Source organism: Melanotaenia boesemani, chromosome 11 (assembly GCF_017639745.1).
Source record: "Melanotaenia boesemani isolate fMelBoe1 chromosome 11, fMelBoe1.pri, whole genome shotgun sequence".
Taxonomy (NCBI): Eukaryota; Metazoa; Chordata; class Actinopteri; order Atheriniformes; family Melanotaeniidae; genus Melanotaenia; species Melanotaenia boesemani.
Window position 1 is genome coordinate 29,663,939 of NC_055692.1, and position 19,062 is coordinate 29,683,000.

General features: G+C 38.7%; 2 protein-coding genes across 2 annotated transcripts; one reads left to right on the top strand and one right to left on the bottom strand.

Moving 5' to 3' along the window:
* Positions 1–835: 835 nt before the first annotated feature.
* anapc7 (anaphase promoting complex subunit 7) lies at positions 836–7,230 on the bottom strand. The gene is made up of 11 exons (XM_042000328.1): positions 7,027–7,230; positions 6,250–6,436; positions 4,576–4,695; positions 4,243–4,354; positions 3,445–3,598; positions 3,196–3,338; positions 2,588–2,705; positions 2,222–2,418; positions 1,895–2,119; positions 1,662–1,812; positions 836–1,548 (listed from the first exon to the last, which is right to left on the bottom strand). The coding sequence occupies exons 1-11, from the start codon at positions 7,125–7,127 to the stop codon at positions 1,359–1,361; spliced, it is 1,698 nt and encodes a 565-aa protein (XP_041856262.1). The 5' UTR covers positions 7,128–7,230; the 3' UTR covers positions 836–1,358.
* A 1,886-nt stretch (positions 7,231–9,116) lies between these two features.
* LOC121649315 (ubiquitin-conjugating enzyme E2 G1-like) lies at positions 9,117–13,753 on the top strand. The gene is made up of 6 exons (XM_042000052.1): positions 9,117–9,300; positions 11,030–11,132; positions 11,226–11,323; positions 11,479–11,657; positions 11,762–11,869; positions 11,956–13,753. The coding sequence occupies exons 1-5, from the start codon at positions 9,258–9,260 to the stop codon at positions 11,846–11,848; spliced, it is 510 nt and encodes a 169-aa protein (XP_041855986.1). The 5' UTR covers positions 9,117–9,257; the 3' UTR covers positions 11,849–11,869; positions 11,956–13,753.
* Positions 13,754–19,062: the final 5,309 nt, after the last annotated feature.

Here is a 19,062-nt window from a genome sequence, read left to right on the forward strand (position 1 = left end):
TTTCCCTGCTCCAACACACCTGACTTTAACTAAATGGATCAAACAGCCTTTTAGGTTCTGCACAATGACTCATTAATTTGACTTAAGTGTGTTGGAGCAGGGAGACACTGAAAACGTGCAGGACTGCGGCCCTCGTGGGAACGAACTGAGCAGCCCTGACATACCTGAATGCATTAACCACGTGCCTAGTGATTAGCTGATTAGCTTTTTGTTAGCATGTATTTGTGTTAAGCAATTTAACAGGTTGACCTAACAGAGAGAAAACTCTGAGTGTAGTTATGAAAGAGAAACGCATAGAAAGTAGTTTGTAGAACCTAGACAATGTAAAAAAGACACTAAGTGTGGAAGTCTTGCAGTCTATTTTTGGGTTGAACTTTTTGGGAAAATTGATATCCTGATAGTTTTGATAAAATTATCAAATCCAAATTAACTGTTAGCAATAACTGCTTCAGTAAGATCATTGTTGATCTCGTTCCTCCTCTGCTTTGTGGTAACAAACACCTGAATGCCCCAAACCAGTAAAACGAACAAAAAATTCTGCTTTTGTAGAAGTTCCCACACTGCTGATAATCAAAAAATCAATCTTAAGTAGCATCAGCTGGCAGCTTCTTTCCCTCTAAAAAAAAAAAATAGTTCAGCTGGAGACAAAAATCTAGATTTTACCCTACTGAATAAACCAAAGTGTATGACTAAAATCCTAACAAACATGGACAAGAATAGCATAAACAACATTGTAAAAGATGTGTAAAAAGCTCCAGGTGTTCAGTATCTGGTTATTTCACATCCTACAGTGAAACTTTAAAAAACAAACTGGACTGGACAAACTAGATGCATGTCTGGTTAACATCCTTAATTTTATTATACATGTTTTCAAATATGTACAAAATACCAAACATTTGATTAGAGACTGTTAAGAAAAACTTTACAATTCAATGAGTTCAACGTTGCATTTTCTTACTTTTAATATTCAGCCAACAAACAACACACAAAGTGAGCATGTGCATTACACAACATGCTCATGACAGAGCTGAAGATGATACATGTTAGGAAGCTGCTCAGATATTGAACACTATTATTTGTTCAGATGTCCAGTTCGTCCATCTGACACAAAGTTCTGGCATATTCACGCTTTTTACTGTGGCACTGATGAAAAAAAATCAAATAGAAACATCCCGTCATAGGTGTGCAGTCTTTAAACTTTGTAACATCAGTCACTCAAGAGTTATTCCTCATCATCATGTGAGGATTAAGGAGCAGTTCAATCCCTAAGGGTCACCTTGTCCTGACTACCAGGATGGCTGAAGGCTTCAGGTGTTCTGGAGGGTGGCACTGACAGAGCGCTCCTCAGTGGCCCTGGGTCACTGCATCCCAAACCACTGTTCTTGATCGGCCCACTGAGCCGCTTCGCTGTCGCTGCCCTCCAGATCTCCGTCCTCTCCGCTGCCTTCCATGTCGTCACCATCCAGCTCCACGGTGGCATCTGTGGGGCTTTCCTCCTTCTCCATCTTCTGCATGCCCTCTAAAGACTTCTGGTCATTAGGATCCAGGCTTAGGAAAGAAAAAGAGTTAAAAATAAATCAATGTAATTCTGATTAATGCTCTAATATTTGGATTTATGGCAACATTTCTAAGCATCTACTCCAAGATCAATTTATATTTACCTTAAAGCTATACTGTACTGGTCCATGGCTTCTTGGTAATCATTAACAGCCACCAGAAAATCTCCCAGCATTCTGTGCAGGACACAGTCGCTTTGATTGGCCAGGGCATTACGCAGGAGAGCAATCCCCTCTTCATATTTCTGTTCCCGGTCTTCAAAGAACAAAAAAAAAAAGCAATTCATAATCTGCTTTTCTGCATGTGATTAAAAGTTTGTGCTGTTAGCTGTACGTACTGAGCAGTTCTGCCTTTTTCACCACAGCTTTGGTGTAGTCGGGCCTCTGGGCCAGCGCTTTGTCCAGCAGGGTTTTGGCTTTTTCCTGTGTTACAGGGTCTTCCAGGCAGACTGTGGCCAGGATGGTGAGAGTCTGTGCATTGGCCCCCAGAGTCTTATAGATGTTGTTTGCCATCCCCATAGCTTCTCGAATCCCATTGGATGCCAGGTAACAATCAATCAGACCTGAAGATTAAGTTAATTCACACTTAATTCAATGCAAGCAGAGCAGAAGTGTGCTACATCTGAACCAAAACTCATATTAAGGACATTTAAAAGCAAACATGCCTTCATAGCAGTCCAGGCGGGAAGGGGCCAAACGCATGGCCTCTCTGAAATGTATGATGGCTTCCTGAACTCGGCCCATGTTTCTCAGTGCTGCCCCTTTCAGGAGGAGGGCCTGAACACTGTTACTGTTCAGCTGGATGGCCTTAGCCCCCAGGTAGAGGGCCCTGGAGTAACGCTTGCTGTAAAAGCTGTGACAGCTGAACAAAACATACAGATCCAAGGAGTTATACAACTGTAAAATATTCACAGAGTTTTGTTTTGGGTGGAAAAATGAGTAAAATAATAACAATTAGTAGCCATCAGTGTTTACTTGAAGGCCCTTGGTTCAGGCAAAGGCTGGTTGAGGCTGTTCATTCAGAAACTTACCCAGAGATCACCCAGGGTTCAGCATGCTGGTCAGATATATTAAATAATCGCCCTCCCAGGACTTCAACATCCTCCAGGTGTCCCTCACGGGCCATCAGGTAGCCATAAACATCCATCCCTGCAGGTGCAAAAAGCAAAACTCAGTTTTTCTAAACACCAAAGAGTATTTTGGTTTTTTTTTTTGACTCATGGGAAGCAACTGCAAGCTTACAACACTGACAATAATTGTCAAGTCAGAAAAATAGAACTGTTAATAATTGAATGAAGTTAAGTATCATGTATGTCGTAAAATAACATGAGAGTTCAACCAGGACACTTTATTAACAAACAGCTTGGGGTGAAAAAGATGCATGGTTGACATCAGTTCCTCTCAAAAACTTACTGACTTATACAGTATAATGCCGTAAAGTGAGTCTAAATATTAGCTGTCTAACTTCCCTCACATGTTCTGGTCTGCTGTTAAACAGGAAAACAAGCTTCCTCCACCTGTCTCTCCAGAAACAAACATGACGCTTCCACATGAACAAACTTTCATCATAACAGTGTAAAATGTATTCGACCACTTAGGACTTATAAACAGGCATGTAAAAGATCTTACTGTGACTCACCTTTAATGAGGTACGGGTCCAACATCTGAGCTTGTTCAAATTTGAGAATGGCATTTTTGGTGTCTCCTGCTCTAAAATAGACATCTGCCAGGCTCACCAGGAGGTCCACGTTGTCACGCAGGAGAGATTTCTTCTCCATGGAGCTGAAACAGCATTTCATTTATTTATTTATTTATTTTCCCTCCAAATAAGGAACGTGGAATGGACACATATTTAGTACTCAATGTAAAGAATTGGTACTCTGCTCACCAAATAGTGTTAATAGCTCTTTGATTGTCTCCTGCATGTATGAAGGCATATGCTTTGATCCAAACAGAGAGCCAGTCTAAGTTGGGAATACTCTGGATCACATCCATCGTCATGGAGGCCACTTCAGCTCCTTTAACTGACAGAGACAGGAGACCTTGAAGAAAAAAAAAATAAGAAATTATTTTCAGTTTATCAACTAAATCCAAGCAGAACATTTGCAATCTGTGGTGGGTTGTACATAAAAAGCTAACCTTCCCAAAACAATCACGCTACTCAATGGGACCAACTTGTTGTTTTGCATTCAAGATGGAGGACATGTTAACTGAATTTATAGTGAAAAAGCAGTAAACGACAGACTGCAACAAGTCCCAGAGTCACATAGCATTCAAGTGGGATGGAATTCTATGAGTAGGTTGTTTTACAGCTGTTACTTTCTAACGTGCAAATAAACATGTCATCACAACCCATCAAGAAGATACAAAATTGTTGGATATAATGTAAAATTCCTCTTTGTGTTCAAGGAGTGTGAAATAAAAAATACTTCATTTTTCCCTGCAGGAAACTGTAATGTTTCATGGTGAAAACCTGGATACTGGACATACGCTCTCTTACAATGTTCCTGCAGTACCAGTATGTAGATGCCATTAGCCAAGTGGGGCAGTCACTGAGGCCACAGCTCAACAGGCAGTGTCTTGTTTGGGATAAATTTATGAGCTGTGTAGCCTCGCATAGTAAGCATGTGTTTGTCTGGATGTTAAATGTTGTGTGGTGGTTTACAGTGTCTGTGGGCCTGCATACCAATAATCGCATCCAAGGCAAGGGGACACTGTCTAAGCACCTCTTTGTAGCTCGTCACAGCCGAACGCTCCTGACCAGCTTTCCTGTACAGGTTAGCCAGCATCATGTTGATCTGAAGGAACAATTATTACCAAATTTAAAATAACCATTCCTGACAGAAACTTATAAATCTAATGCTGCAACAGCTTTCTGTACAACAAAACATACAGAAGTCACGTGTAACATGCAGACATGGTTATACAGCATTTTTCTGACAGTTTTTTTGTTTAAAATACGAAGAAATTTTAATTAAAAAAAATACACAAAGCATGATGGACAGGTGTAAAAGCCCACCTTTGGAGTCCTCTGTCTGGATGGAATTCCATCAAGCACAGCGATGGCATCTTTATCCAGTTTCAAAATGGTGTAGCATTCAGCTATCTTGTACTTCACCTCTATTTCTGAAGGTAAACTCTGGAAGAAAATATACTGAGTAAATAAGTTTCTTGTCTGTGATGAAGACCTTTAATATGAAAATACATTACTTTATGTTTACGGTGTCTATTGAATTAAATATTTCAGCCTTTAAATAACACTGAGATCAAGAATATATTTTCTGGATTCCTAACAAAACAGTGTGTTTTATACAGTGTACAAACAACTGTAAAAGAAGATTTTAATGTCCCTTAAGGGTTTGTTTGACTAAACAGTTGTCAGTGGTAGCGTAATGTACAAATATTAACACCAGAAGAGATTGTGTTTACAGTAGTGTATTGATAGCAGATGTGGGTGCGATTTGCTGTTCACTAAATGTCACTGTTGCTTTTGTGTGTGTGTGTTTATGCAGACATGGTTACAGGCTGTATCTTTTAAGTTGAATTTGTTTCACAAGAAAAAGCATCGGAACAAAACAAAAAGCAAAGTTTAGCAAGTTCAGTGATTTTATTATTATCTGACCATGAAAAGCTGTTACAGTGAATTCTATCAATCCCAACATTAATGTAGTGGAAAGCTGATGCTGTGACAACTTAAATAACCCTGATGAAAACATGTGCTGTATACATAAAATTTGGATGTTTTTTTTATTAATAACCTAAATTTCTAAAAATAAAAGAAATTTTTTTTTTTGTCCTCGACTCGGGATGTTGTGAGGCGGTGGAAGGAATACTTTGAAAGACCTTCTCAATCCCACCAACACGTCTTCCGATGAGGAAGCAGAGTTTGGGGTAGCTGGTGCTGGCTCTCCCATCTCTGGGGCTGAGGTCGTTGAGGTGGTTAAAAAGCTCCTCGGTGACAAGGCCCCGGGGGTGGATGAGGTCTGCCCAGAGTTCCTTAAAGTCCTTCAAATCACACTCCTCAGCCTCCCCGGTAAGGTCTATTCAGGGGTGCTTGAGAGGAGGGTCCGTCGGATAGTCGAAACTCGGATGAGGTTGACCAAGTGAAGGAGTTCATGTATCTCGGGGTCTTGTTCACGAGTGAGGGAAGGATGGAGCGGGAGATCGACAGGAGGATCGGTGCGGCGTCTGCAGTGATGTGGACTCTGCATCGGTCTGTTGTGGTGAAGAGGGAGCTGAGCCAAAAGGCAAAGCTCTCGATTTACCGGTCGATCTACGTTCCTACCCTCACCTATGGTCATGAGCTGTGGGTAGTGACTGAAAGAACAAGATGAAATGATTTTCTCCCTTAGGGATAGGGTGAGAAGCTCGGTGATCCGGGAGGGGCTCAGAGTAGAACCGCATCGGGCATTTGGTCAGGATGCCTCCTGGACGCCTCCCTGGTGAGGTGTTCCGGGCACGTCCCACCGGAAAGAGGCCCCGGGGAAGACCTAGGACGCGCTGGATGGACTACATCTCTCGGCTGGCCTGGGAACGCCTCAGGATCCGTCCGGATGAGCTGGTGAATGTGGTCGGGGAGAGGGAAGTCTGGGTTTCCCTGCTTAGGTAGCTGCCCCCACGACCCAACTCCAGATAAGCGGCAGAAAATAGATGGCTGGATGGATAAAAGAATATAAAATAAACATGCACCCACCTGAGCCTGTATGTTGGATGCAGCGCCACCAGTCGAACTACGAACTTTAGATGTTTTGCTGAGCACCTTCTTCTGCTGTAGTGCCATGCTGTACTTACAGGCAGCATTACGGTATTCCTTATCATGGAAAATGGCATCAGCATGGTAAACCAACAGCTGATACTTCTGGGCTGGGGAGAACAGCTCTCTTCAATCAAAAACAAACAAATAAACCCGCAATCAATAAAAGAGAGGGCATGTAATAAAAACACATTCACGAAATTTAAACACATTACATCTATTCGTTGCTTTTGTTTCATTCTCAGATTGTAAAAAAAAAAACAATAGCTATGTTTGTTTAATTACTATTAGACTACATAATGATGAAAACACTTAATTGTGACTTTAATGGGATCATTGTTTAGGACATTTGCTGTTTTTAAACCATTAATTCTACTTCATCAAACCTGAAACAGGAATGACAGAAAATATCGACAATATGAGACAAATCGTCCTGGTTTCACTATCTTGGCTAACTGATGGTGGCACAGGTATGTCTAAGAATCTAAACATGGTTCTTCCTTGAGGGGAAAAAACTCCCTACCCTTTCAAATACTTTTTTTTTAATGTAGATTTTTGATTGAGCAGTCAACCAAAATCTGTATAAACTATGCAGCTGTTAATGCTAGCAAATGTTGACACATTAAAACTGGGCTATCATTACCGAGAAATTGCATTAAATACTGGAATGAAAACAACAATCAGAAAATAGACGGCCCCCGCTCCGAGATCACTTACGGATTGTTATTACTCATCGTTAGCAACAAACTGCTCAATATGCGAACATTAGAGTGGAGACCGGCTGCTGCCATATCCCGAACGTGATCAATTACGTTCATTTTGATTTATTCTGATGGCTTGGTAGGTTTATGCGTCAAGTTTAAAGTTTCGACTTGTAAACAGCTAACAACAGCTAGCGTACCTCCTAGCGTACGTATTAAATATGGCGCCGATGGGCTTCCTTCCGTATTCTGCTGTCTTTCAGTGCTCTTCAGTAGCTCGTTTCTTTTAGCATCCACATGAATTATTAAAATATCATAAGGGAGTTTTCAACTGTATAATGCACATTTAGAAATATGTTGGCTTTATTTTCAGTATTTTTATGTTTAAGGATAAAAATAAACTGCTAAATATAGTTTATTTAATTAGTCTCTTCAGTAAAGTTAGAGGCTGAAGGCTTCATATTTCCGATAGATATAAATGCACCATATGGATTTGTTTTAGGACTGCATTCCTATTAAACATCCATTATAGACAGGAATGAGAGCTTTCATAAATTTTACATTTACAGAGGTAAAATTGTTACTATGCTAATAAAATATGCGGGTTCTTTTCTTGAGACTACGGTTCATTGTTTTATAACACAAATGCATCGTTTCATTTGGTGAAAGAAAAATAATAACTTGGAAACAATCAACTGCACCAACTGTTATTGAGAGGAAACTGTTCGGTTTCAGGGCAAGTGTTTTTCATTTTAGTATTTTTCTAAAATTTTACAAATCTATAAAAATTCTTACATTTTTAATAGTAAAAATAAAAAAAGATCAAATTTGAATATTTTAAAAACACAATGATTCTTACATTTACTGAATAGAAGGTGTAAAAATGAATGCATTATAAAAGTTTTCCAATAATTTTTATATTACTTTGTTATGTTCCCATTTCATCTCACTACCCTTAAATGATGTTCTGACATAAAAGTTATCAAATGATGGTTTAGGGGTTATTTTGTCCTATTTCTCGTTCAAACAGACCTTAAGTTATACAACAGATTATGTAATTATTGTTAACTTTTTTATTTAAAAAATCCCTGCAAATTGTCAGGTCAGCACGACAGGACGTGTTGCTGATAACAGCCAGAATTCTCTTTTCCATATTATAACCACAATATACTACTGAGGTGGTTCATTCCCGTTACCTCAGAGTCCACAGAAGTCAAACTGCCTCTGGACTAATGCAACATAAGGCTTTTTTTTCACAGTTAAGTTTTAAGCGGCATTTGTGAGTGTAATGTAATATTGTAGTGCTTGACAAGGGTTTGCATATTAGTCCCTTGCACATTAGTTATATTGGGCATTGATGACTTTTGATGCAGGCTGCTCTGAGGAATTGAAGATCACATCGGTCCAGTTTAGGCTTGTGCCATTTATGGAATGAAATTCTTACAGATTCCTAGAAAGATATTATACACTGTACATGGAGTAATTTGTGAACCTCTTCCAACCTTGGGAAGTTTTTTCCTATCCTGGAAGGTAGTAAGAGAGGAAAATTGTCTCAGACATTTCAAGGATTTTTCTCAAACACATTTCATACATGCAATGGATTCAGCTTGTGTATTAAATAAATATTACAATTATGTTTATGTTATTATTATTGTTGATTATGCATCCCCACCTTTTGTTAAAAACAAAATTCAGGCCTGAAATGCAAATATGAAAGTATGAAATGAGGTCAGTGAAACAAAATATGAAACATTCTGGGTTTTACTGTCTGCAATAAAATATATTCCCTCATTCCTAGGTGGTCTTATTTGGATGTATGCCTTACCGCTCAGTCGTTTACAGCCAAAAACAAACGACATATAAAGCAAACTGATTTCTAAAAAGATTTATTTGTTGATAATGTCTCAGGTGGAGTGCAAATTGTTATGGTAGCAGACAGCCAGATTAGTGTATGACATATGAGTCAGGAAACATACAGGCTACGTGGTCTGGAAGATCGTAAAGAATGCTTTCCAGGTTGGGGCTTGTTGATTTCTCAAGCGCGTTGAACCCACACGTAAAAGCACGATCAGTAGCGGTTGCGCATGCGCACAGCTAAACCTAGCAGCTGTACCTTCGTGTCAAAACACAGAAGGAAGCCAGCAGAAGGCACCATAGGACCTCATTTCTGTTCCACCTTTAGCGCTGTTTTTCAGAAAGTGTTTGTCTTCACAGACTGTTTTCCCTCTTCAGTTACGTCCGCGTACCATGACCGAACAATCAGCATTACTTCTTCGAAAACAACTGGCAGGTAATGTGAGCACAGCGCGTTATGCCAATTTAGACTATATAAGGGCTAACAATCGAGTAGCTAGCGTTAGCTTTTTTAAGCTACGCAAAGCTATGTTTACGCCATAGGAGCAAGCTTGGAAAGCTAAACCAACGGGTTAATGAGCGCCTTTTTGTATTGTCGTTGAGTATGTGACTTAGCTACGTAGATTATCTGACCACTGTTGAGGATAAAACATGTCTTTGTAGATATATTTATCTAAATAACACAGCTAGACCGGCACATAATAGCAATGCTAACCAAGCTAGCTTGCTAGCGAGTTCGGCATTAGTTATCGGACAGAACAAAGGAATAATCAAGCCAGGGATTCATCTGCCTTCGCAACTTTAACAAGGTTAATGATAGATGTGAACACTCAAAGCCTTTCATAGATACACGTGTTTCTGTATCAATAGCAACGTGATAACAATTACAAAACCATAATGTAGCAAAGTAAGATAATATTACATCTTGGATGTCATATGTGGTTTGGTCTTTGATACTGTTAGCGGTTTTTATTGACGATAGGCACTTTGGTATTCGAGCTCCCTGTGATGTAACTGTTCTCCCATCGGGTTATTTTGACAACACCAATATTATTTCGTAGGTGGCAAGGATGTGTCGTATTTACCCTAAGCACATGTGTGTGTGTGTGTGTGTGTGTGAACCAACACGGAGATAGATCATGTTCAGCTTGTTCTGCTTCTGTATGAATGAATATTACAGTACACACAATACTGATCAATAACCTGTTTAATTGAAAACCAATTTGCTGACACTTGTTTTAAGATATCGACTTCATGTATTATTGAGTTTTGGAGTCAACACTTTAGCATGAACGAAATCCTTAATTTTTTTGTTAAGAGCCAAGACAGATGTGGTCAAAAAACTTAACAAAATCAAAATTCAGAAAATATTTTCTGACATGTATATACTGTGAAGATCAGCATTGCAAAAATGGTATAATATTAAAGCTGCATTGCGTGGCAGCTTGCCATTACTAGAGAAAACTTAGATCACAAATATTGTGAGGATTGAGAGTCCAATCAACATTGCATCCATGACTATTTTTTGCATTTTACACTTAATGACACATGTACATAAATAATATATTAACCATTAAAATACATAGACACTGAAAGTCCAGTTTGATTGACTTTAATATTGAACACTAATGTTCAATGTAGGGTTAGCCAGCATTCAGAAACAGAACACTATTGTTTTTAGAGATCTGCAGAGTATTTCCACTTATTTAGCCAGTTATATTGTAGGATTGGTTTAAGCACATTAGTCAGTGTTAATACGTGTAATGTTGCCATTCTTTAAAAAAAAAAAAAACTACATGATCAGAGTGCAACATGTGGACCAGTCAACTGAAACAAGAGCTCAGCAGATCCAGTCATCACAGTTCACGCTTAGCTCATAGCTGCATGAGCCATTTCTTTTTTTTTTTCAAATGTCTTGTAGTTACTTAACTGTACATTGTGTACTAATAGCAGTGGTGGAAAAACACTTGGCTTCCTTTGAACATTTTTTAATTTATGTTTATGTGTAATTTTATTACTTTGGCTGTTTTTAATTTTGACATGAATAACTCACCTGCATTTTATGGCATGTTATGCCGTTATGGTGCTTTGTATTTGCTGCTGTAGCTTCTGTTTTCTTCCCTTATTTATTGTATCAATACTGTTTCTGGTCTTTTTTCTTCCAGAGCTCAACAAGAACCCTGTGGAGGGCTTTTCAGCTGGTCTAATAGATGATGATGACATATACAAGTGGGAAGTTGTGATTATTGGTCCTCAAGATACTCTTTTGTAAGTGATATAATAAGGTCTTTGATTCAAGCATTCGACAGCTAATTTCTTTGTTTAAAAAGATCCTAATTTTTTTCTTTGTTTTTATTGTAGTGAAGGAGGGTTTTTCAAAGCGTACCTAACGTTTCCCTATGATTATCCACTACGACCTCCAAAGATGAAGTTCATCACTGAGATCTGGCATCCCAATGGTAACGATAAGCTTCAAACTCTTAAATACTTACTTCCTCAAAATCCCCATCACTAATCTTGGTCTGCAGATTAAAGATGTCAACATGCTCCATTATTGAACAGCATGCAGTATTGGTATGTTAGTGATCATCTGTCGTCCACCTCCTCTTCACAGTTGCAAAAAATGGGGATGTTTGCATCTCAATTCTGCACGAGCCAGGAGAGGATAAGTTTGGTTATGAGAAACCTGAGGAACGCTGGCTTCCGATCCACACTGTAGAGACGATAATGATAAGTGTTATCTCCATGCTGGCAGACCCCAACAGTGATTCACCAGCAAATGTGGACGCTGCAGTGAGTTATGCCAACTTTAGAAATTCACTTTTCAAACTTTTAGTCATTGCGGTTCAGCTAAATTGAAGGTGTGTCCTTAAAATAATCTGATGTTGCCCCCACAGAAAGAGTGGAGGGAGGACCCAAACGGTGAATTCAAGAGGAAGGTGGCTCGGTGTGTAAGAAAAAGTCAAGAGATGGCATTCGATTAGGAATCTGCTGTAAATTCCAGGGTAAGTCATTTTAACCTGTTGAGTGAGGCTTGCATATAAATGTTGGTTTCTGACCATCATAATAACTTCAGTTTTCTGTTGTCCAGTTTGGGGAAATGCCTTCAGAGACAAAACTTCAGCAAAAGGCTTTTGCACCCTTTGTTTTGCCAGTCAAAGGAATTGGTTGGCCTCAGCCATGTTTCTGTGAACGGTCTGCCAGATGAGCCAATTTGAGAACCCTACCAGCAAAATTAACCTGTTTCCTACCTGGAATTGTATATTTAATTTTATTTATTTTGAGAAATTAATGATGTAAGATATGTCACTACTGTAAATTAACTTGCTTTTTTATCTGCTGCTGAACAGTTTCTACTTTATACCAGGTTTCTTATGCAATTTAGTGGTCAAGATTGTGTAAAACAAAAGCCTGTTCTCATACTTGTCCTCCCTGCTGCATACTAATCCCATTATTGTTACCCCAAAATCTGTCAATAAGTCTGTTGTTTGTTTGTTTTTTCCCTTCTCCCAACAGTCATTGAATCACTGTTGCCTTTTGTTGGCTTCACCTCCTCACAGTTTGCTTATTGTTTAAATGAACAAGGTGAGATCTTTTAGAGCAACTTAGAGTTTTCATGTTTTTTTGTTTTTTTTTTCCTGAGAGACAGCCTTCTGGTTGCATTTCCTTCTGATGCCAGTGTGCGTCTCAGGTGTTTAAAGCCATGACTTTCTAACAAATCTGCACGATTCCCTCTTTTCTGTGGATTTAATTGGAACATAGTTACTCTGATGTTTTGACTCCCACAGGCGTTAGTAATGGTATCAGAAGTTTGTACCAACAAGGTCTCAATTAGCAATTGGTAAGATAAATTTCTTACATCCCCGGTCATTCCCTTTGACATCTAGCCCTTCTGGCCTGACAAGGTAGTCTGTGAATAATCAGTTAGCGTATGTTATCATTAATCATGGCCAATTAAATCTTTTCTCTGACACCCCCCACCCCACCACACACAGAGTTCAGCTTGGCACCTGAGCTTACCTCAATTTGAATGGATAACAACTTTGACCAGGTTAATGGTTGAGTTATTAATCTGTTGGGGGTGTTATGAGCTCTGTAATAATTAGGCTAGTGCTACTTTTGGCTTTTTATCAGTGTGTGTGTGTGTGGGTAAAAAACATTCACTTGTGGGTTTGGACTCTTGAGGGTAGATTTATGAATGATGCTATTCTATCCACATCTTGAGTTCTGATTGGTGCATCCTTGGATAATATATATGGTTTTTATTAAATCATATAATCTCCTTTTGAGATCCTTGATGGAGACTTGAAGTGAGCTAACCACCTAGTAAAGTAAAGTACGTTTTGGGAAATAAAAACTCTGGGTGGAGTTTGGGAGCTACTGGCCTGTTTTCACTTTAATTGATGGTGTTGCTAACTGTTAAGCCATGATTACATCTATTTAGAATTTTACAATTATGTTCTACACGGTCAAATCTGTGTTGGACACTGAAAATAGCTTATCATCTTTTGGCGCATGCAATCAGGTTTAAGGAGTAAGGTATGTTTAAATAGAAAACCATTGTTAGTATATTCTGGGTGAATGTGACGTGTACAGTTAGTAGATTTGTGTAGACTTGATCACATAAACTGCTGTTGACATGATCTTTTTAAGTCAGAATTTCTTACCTACCATGACCTCCTCTGACCGGTGTTCACTGTATTTGCACAGATTTGGTGCGTTTGAAATGTCATTAAGCAATACGCTCTGAAAATGGTGTGTCCAGGTAATCCAACACAACGCCATTATTTGTAGGTTTTCCTTTTTTTTTTCTTTCTTTTTTGTTTTGTTTAATTTTGTGTCAATGCAATGTATATTGGACATGATGCTCAATAAAGCGTGTAAACAGAGAGTGGTATATCATTTTATTAGTTTGTATTTCAGATAAAAACAGAATAATTCTATTATTTCGGAGCATTTCGAAGCCCACCAGAACTGTCACATTTCAGGTTTGGGTTTCTTTCACACTATGAGGCTCTGCTGGCTGCAACACTCCCTGGCAGATGACGGTGCCAGCAAACGTGACGACCGTAACAGAAAACATTAACAAGCTAAAGAAGAGACATTTATTGAGTACCTAAAAGTGGAAGTGGTCACACTTTCAGCCTGTGGTCAACAGTTAACTAATATAAACTTCCAAAATGTAATAAAATATATGTTTGGTTGATTATTTCTCCCCTTTGATGATACTAACTGGTGTTGTATTATGCGTGGTTGGAAAGCTGGATTAGTCACCTTTACAAGAACGTGCAATGAGCAACACAGCTGAATGTGTTGGTTGTGCAAAAAATGAGTCAAAATCCCCTTCATTATTCTCCTGTTGCTATGCTATTATTAAAGGCGAGAAATAATTGACAAACAAAAATTTCCTTGCTTTTTGTGCTTAGTTTAGATGATGGATTGATAATTTTAGAGGTTCTTGATTTGTGGGTCTGCAAAAAACTGGGATGCAAGGATGTTGAGTTAACCCTCTAAACGCCCAAGTAGCACCAACCAACATAAGTGAATGAAAACAGGCCATATCTCCAGAAAGAAACAAAGCCTGTTACCACTTTATACCATGTGATGGCAGATATGTGCAACTTTCCTAACACTTTTTTTTGGAGTGGGGTATTTAAAGCTTGAGTAAAACTGAGTTTGTAAAACACCCTACTGAACTGATGAGGATGTGGTCATTGATGCAGAGCAGATATAGAGAAAGCAACATAAAACACTTCTTCACTGTTGAAGTACTTTCTCAGCTATTTACCGTTTCTTAGTATGCAATAGGCAATAGGGAAGAGTAAATTTGTTCACATCATAAACTCGGGTTCATATATAACAAATTTCTATTAAATATAAAGTTGTAGTTACAGATTTTGACCACCAGAGGGAGACAGGTGACAAAGTAGCGTAAGACTAACTGTAGAATATTACCTCCAGAAATATTGCATGAACTGCAGACCAGTGCCAGGAAGTTTGGTTGTCGACCTATGAAAGAGTTGTAAACTCACACAAAACCATATCATAGGATAAAACTACTTTTCTGAAAAATTTCAAAATAGATTAACTTAACATACTTTAGCCAACAACAAACATCTTTGTTAAAAGAGAAGAAAACCTGCTGCTCTAGGTTACAGGAGCAATGCTTGATGGTATTAACTGATAGAGCTGCATCACAGAAATAAAAAGCTCATGTCTGAATTTTTTTTTTTCACAAAGATTTTCCTTTCTGATGCTTGCATTTAAATTAAAGTGAAATTGCATGTCCTAGCTACATCATGCAGCTATTGTTGCAGCTTAGTGCTATAATTTGTCGAACACTGAATCTGAGCTTCTTTAAAATATCTAATTCAGTTTATATTAAGGAATGAATGTGCCACAACTTAATGCTAAAATGAATGAAAAGGGTCAAATGGTTATACCATATACCTTGAGTGTACCTTTACAGCATCCCCTATTCCAGGTGAATTTAGGAATTTAGACATCCTCTGGAACACTGGTATGAACTTCTCAGTGCTTTCCAGACTGAACTAAATCAGAATTTAGTAGCAGACAAAAGCAGACAGAGTTCTCTGAATGCTTCAGTTATTTTTAGTTCAGTCTTTTTGAAAGGAGAATGACTCACTATAGAGTGGTCACATCACTTTATTTACACAGTAATACAACTAAAATTTTAAAAGTTAAAACAAGAGGAAGTGTCAGCACCCTGACAATATTTTTTATTTTCCTTTACTGCTTTTCAGTCTTACTAAATGTTCTATACTGATAAAGCACCTTTAACTGTAAATTTAGCAGAGTACTTCATGCACTTTTGCTTTCTGTGGATTATGGAATTCCCACTACCATAATTAATCTCCATGACATTTTCCAAACATCAAGGAAAAGTTTATAGGATGAAAGAGGTCATTTTCTCTCTGGAGCTACCTGCCTCATGTAAAGACAGCTCTAGGGATGTGGTATGGTGTGCGATCAAAGTGAGCGAGCACCTCATGTTGGCAGACAGCTGGTACTGCTTTTATTAGACTGGAGTAATTCTGAATAATGCATTTTATGAAAAGATCAAACCTCCCCAATTTACTGAAACACATTTTCAAACTGTTTAATTGAACTGTTTTGTTTGGCACCTGCTTCTTTTCAAATTTATTACTGCTGCAAGGTGTTTAAGTTGGTAACTCAAGTCATGAACCTTTCTACTCTCTACTACTCTCTAAAAGTTCACATTGTCATATGAAATACTAGATTCCAGGCTCAATGAAGGAATTTAGGCTGTTTTTAATAGTTTTCACAAAGATGTTGTTTTCATATTTAGACACAAATGTATTAAAAGGAATCAGTTCAGCCTAGAAAAGTAACTAACTGCATCCTGTTCCTGCTCAGCATCACAATTTATTCATTAGTTCATTTTTTGGTACATCTAAGCATTTGTGATGATCATTGCAAAACTGCCTGCAATGATAGTTATCCACAGTTTGTGTGTTCAAGTTTGGGAGAATCACTCTGTTGAATAATCCCTTAATAACTGTCCATATGTCATATCTATGAACAGATAATAGGCGTCAGAAAACTACCTAGTACTACACAACAACACGTCTTTGTAGCACTTTACAATCACATTAGGGTGTGACATGTTAACAGGGTTTGTGTATGTTTCTTTCTTATCTTTATTAGTATGTTTCTTAATATCTCCATTTATATAGTCATAGTCTGGCTCAAGGGTCAAGAGGTAGAAGAAGGTGTGGCTCATCATGACACACGTTGTTTTGGTCTACAAGCAGTGCACAACAGTAAACTCTGTGGTGAAGCGATTTAGCTTTTTACCCCTTTAAAAAACGCATAAACTAACCAAACTACCTAGAAAAGATACCAGTTCTAATACATTACTTCAAAATAAGTCAAACACACAAAATAAAGAAAACTGCAACATTGAAAATCCTCCACTTGGTTTTACAAACACCTGTCCTGTAAGGTGGGTCTAAACAAAAGACCAAGCATGTTAAATATGACCATAATGCCAACACAAACACACCCAGGTAAGTAAGTTTAGGATTTCAATTTCTTGAGTTAGTGGAGCCAGATAACAAATTACAGGTCTGCACCATCATCAGATATGAAACTACATTACCTGATGCTGCCAAGTCTTCTCTTCTCTCTGTGTGACAGATGTGGAGACTTCTTCTTCTTCAAGAATTTTCTGGCTGTACTTTGAATAATTTTCCAGAGTGTATCCTGTTTGCTCCACTATGTCTTCTAAAGAGTATATCTGGAACCAAAACCACAGAAACCTCAAACTGTTTGCTTTGCATAGACTTAAAAATATCCTACCCAGCTAATCCTCAGCATCCACACTGAAAAGTGAACGGGATTAGATTCTGTAAACATTAAATTACCGTACTATTTTACCTCGACAGGGAAAGCCCTGTCGGGAACGGTGATCACTGGGCAGCAGTTGAAGTTGTTGGAGAACTTGTCACAGTCCACGGTCACACTCATGAGGATCAGTTGCAGATCCGATCTTCCCATTGCAACATCTTTTAGGCTGGTTTGCAGGAAGTCTGACTGGATGGTGCCTTCGTGGGCCTGAGAGGAAGAAAGTGAGGAGGTTAAATATGTTAAGATATTTTAAGATAAAAAAAAACAACAACTTTTATGACAGAAAATATCTTCTCCTCCTTTTGAGGAAAATCAGCCACTTTTATGGCTGGATTGAACATGGTGTGGAACTCCAGTTGCTTCATTTCTGGAAAGAGAAAATCCACCAATATATCAGAGGAAAACATTTAGGATGTAAAACCACAGGAAATGACACGAGCTGCTGTGTTTTGCAAGTGTTCCTTGTGAAAGGAAACCCGTTTCTTAAGGGGGAGTGGTAGTCTAGTGGTTACTGAGGTGGGCTTAGGTCTGGAGAACCCCCATTTGAGTCCCTAGAGTGCCAACAGAGGTGAACCACTGTGGGTCTTTGAGCAAGGCCCTTAAGACCTGCCCCAACTGCTCCCAGGTACTGAAACAGGGCAGCCCACTGCACTCTAGTACATCTAGAGATGGGTTAAATGCAGAGGTGAATTTCCCAGTCGGGAATGATTATTTGATGAAGTTTCATAACACACAAACCTTTTCTATATGTCTTAAATTGCTATAGGTCTTGGCAGCTACTGCTATTTTTAAGTATAATACAGGAATTGAGGGAAATGCTCCACGAAAATGTTTTACTGACACAGAAAGTCATAGCTCTCAGCTTTAAGGTGCTTTAATTACTGAATCAAACTTTTCGTTTAGCTCAGAATTATGTTTTCTTCTTCCTCTTCCTCATCACTGCTTTGCTCTGCATATGTCAAGATTCAATCCTTCATGCTGGCAGGTTCAGCCTTCTATGTGACCTGGCAAGCACCACACACAAACTTACAAATTATTTCACAAAACACATCATGTGTAGCCAACCCACATGTTCGCTGCCTAATATACAAACCTTGGCGGTCTCTTTGGGGTTGTTGTAGGATACTTTGAATCTCTGAGCTGGACAATTTTGCTAGAGAGCAGGCTGTTGGGAGCGTTGGGAATTTCTTCAGTTTTCACACTCAGTGGTGATTTTTGCTATGGGCGAAATAGGCAAGCATCCAGAGATGCAATCTGTATACGTGGAAAGAGCCATACAGACAGAAACCAAACAAACAGAATTCTATAATTTGCCCCAACCTGTTTTCCAAAGTACCTCTTATTCCAAGTCATTTTAGCAGACGCCCCACGTCAGCATGCTGCAGACAAATGTCTCTGCTTTAAGAAGACCAAGAGAGGATGGTAGGGACTATGGATCTGACTCATAAAAGTAAAGTCAATCAGACCACAGACTGCTTCCAAATAAAGTGAATTTTACCAACATTGATAAGCAGCCAACTACATCATCAACCACACATGCACACTGATGAAGACTTCCTGGGCTTGATGTATCTTTTGTGTGACTCCTCAGGTGTGTTCATGCACACATGCACATCTGTTTGTGGATGAGTTGGGGAATACTTGCACATGTCTGCATTCTTACATATCAACTTTACTATTGCAAATGTAGGACTGTTCCATATTACTGGGTATCAGGGAACTAAGTCAAATCAGTTGTGTGTCTGTTGGTGGCATAGAACATTAGCAATTATTTTTTATAGAGAGCAGTTTCAGCAGCAAACCTAAC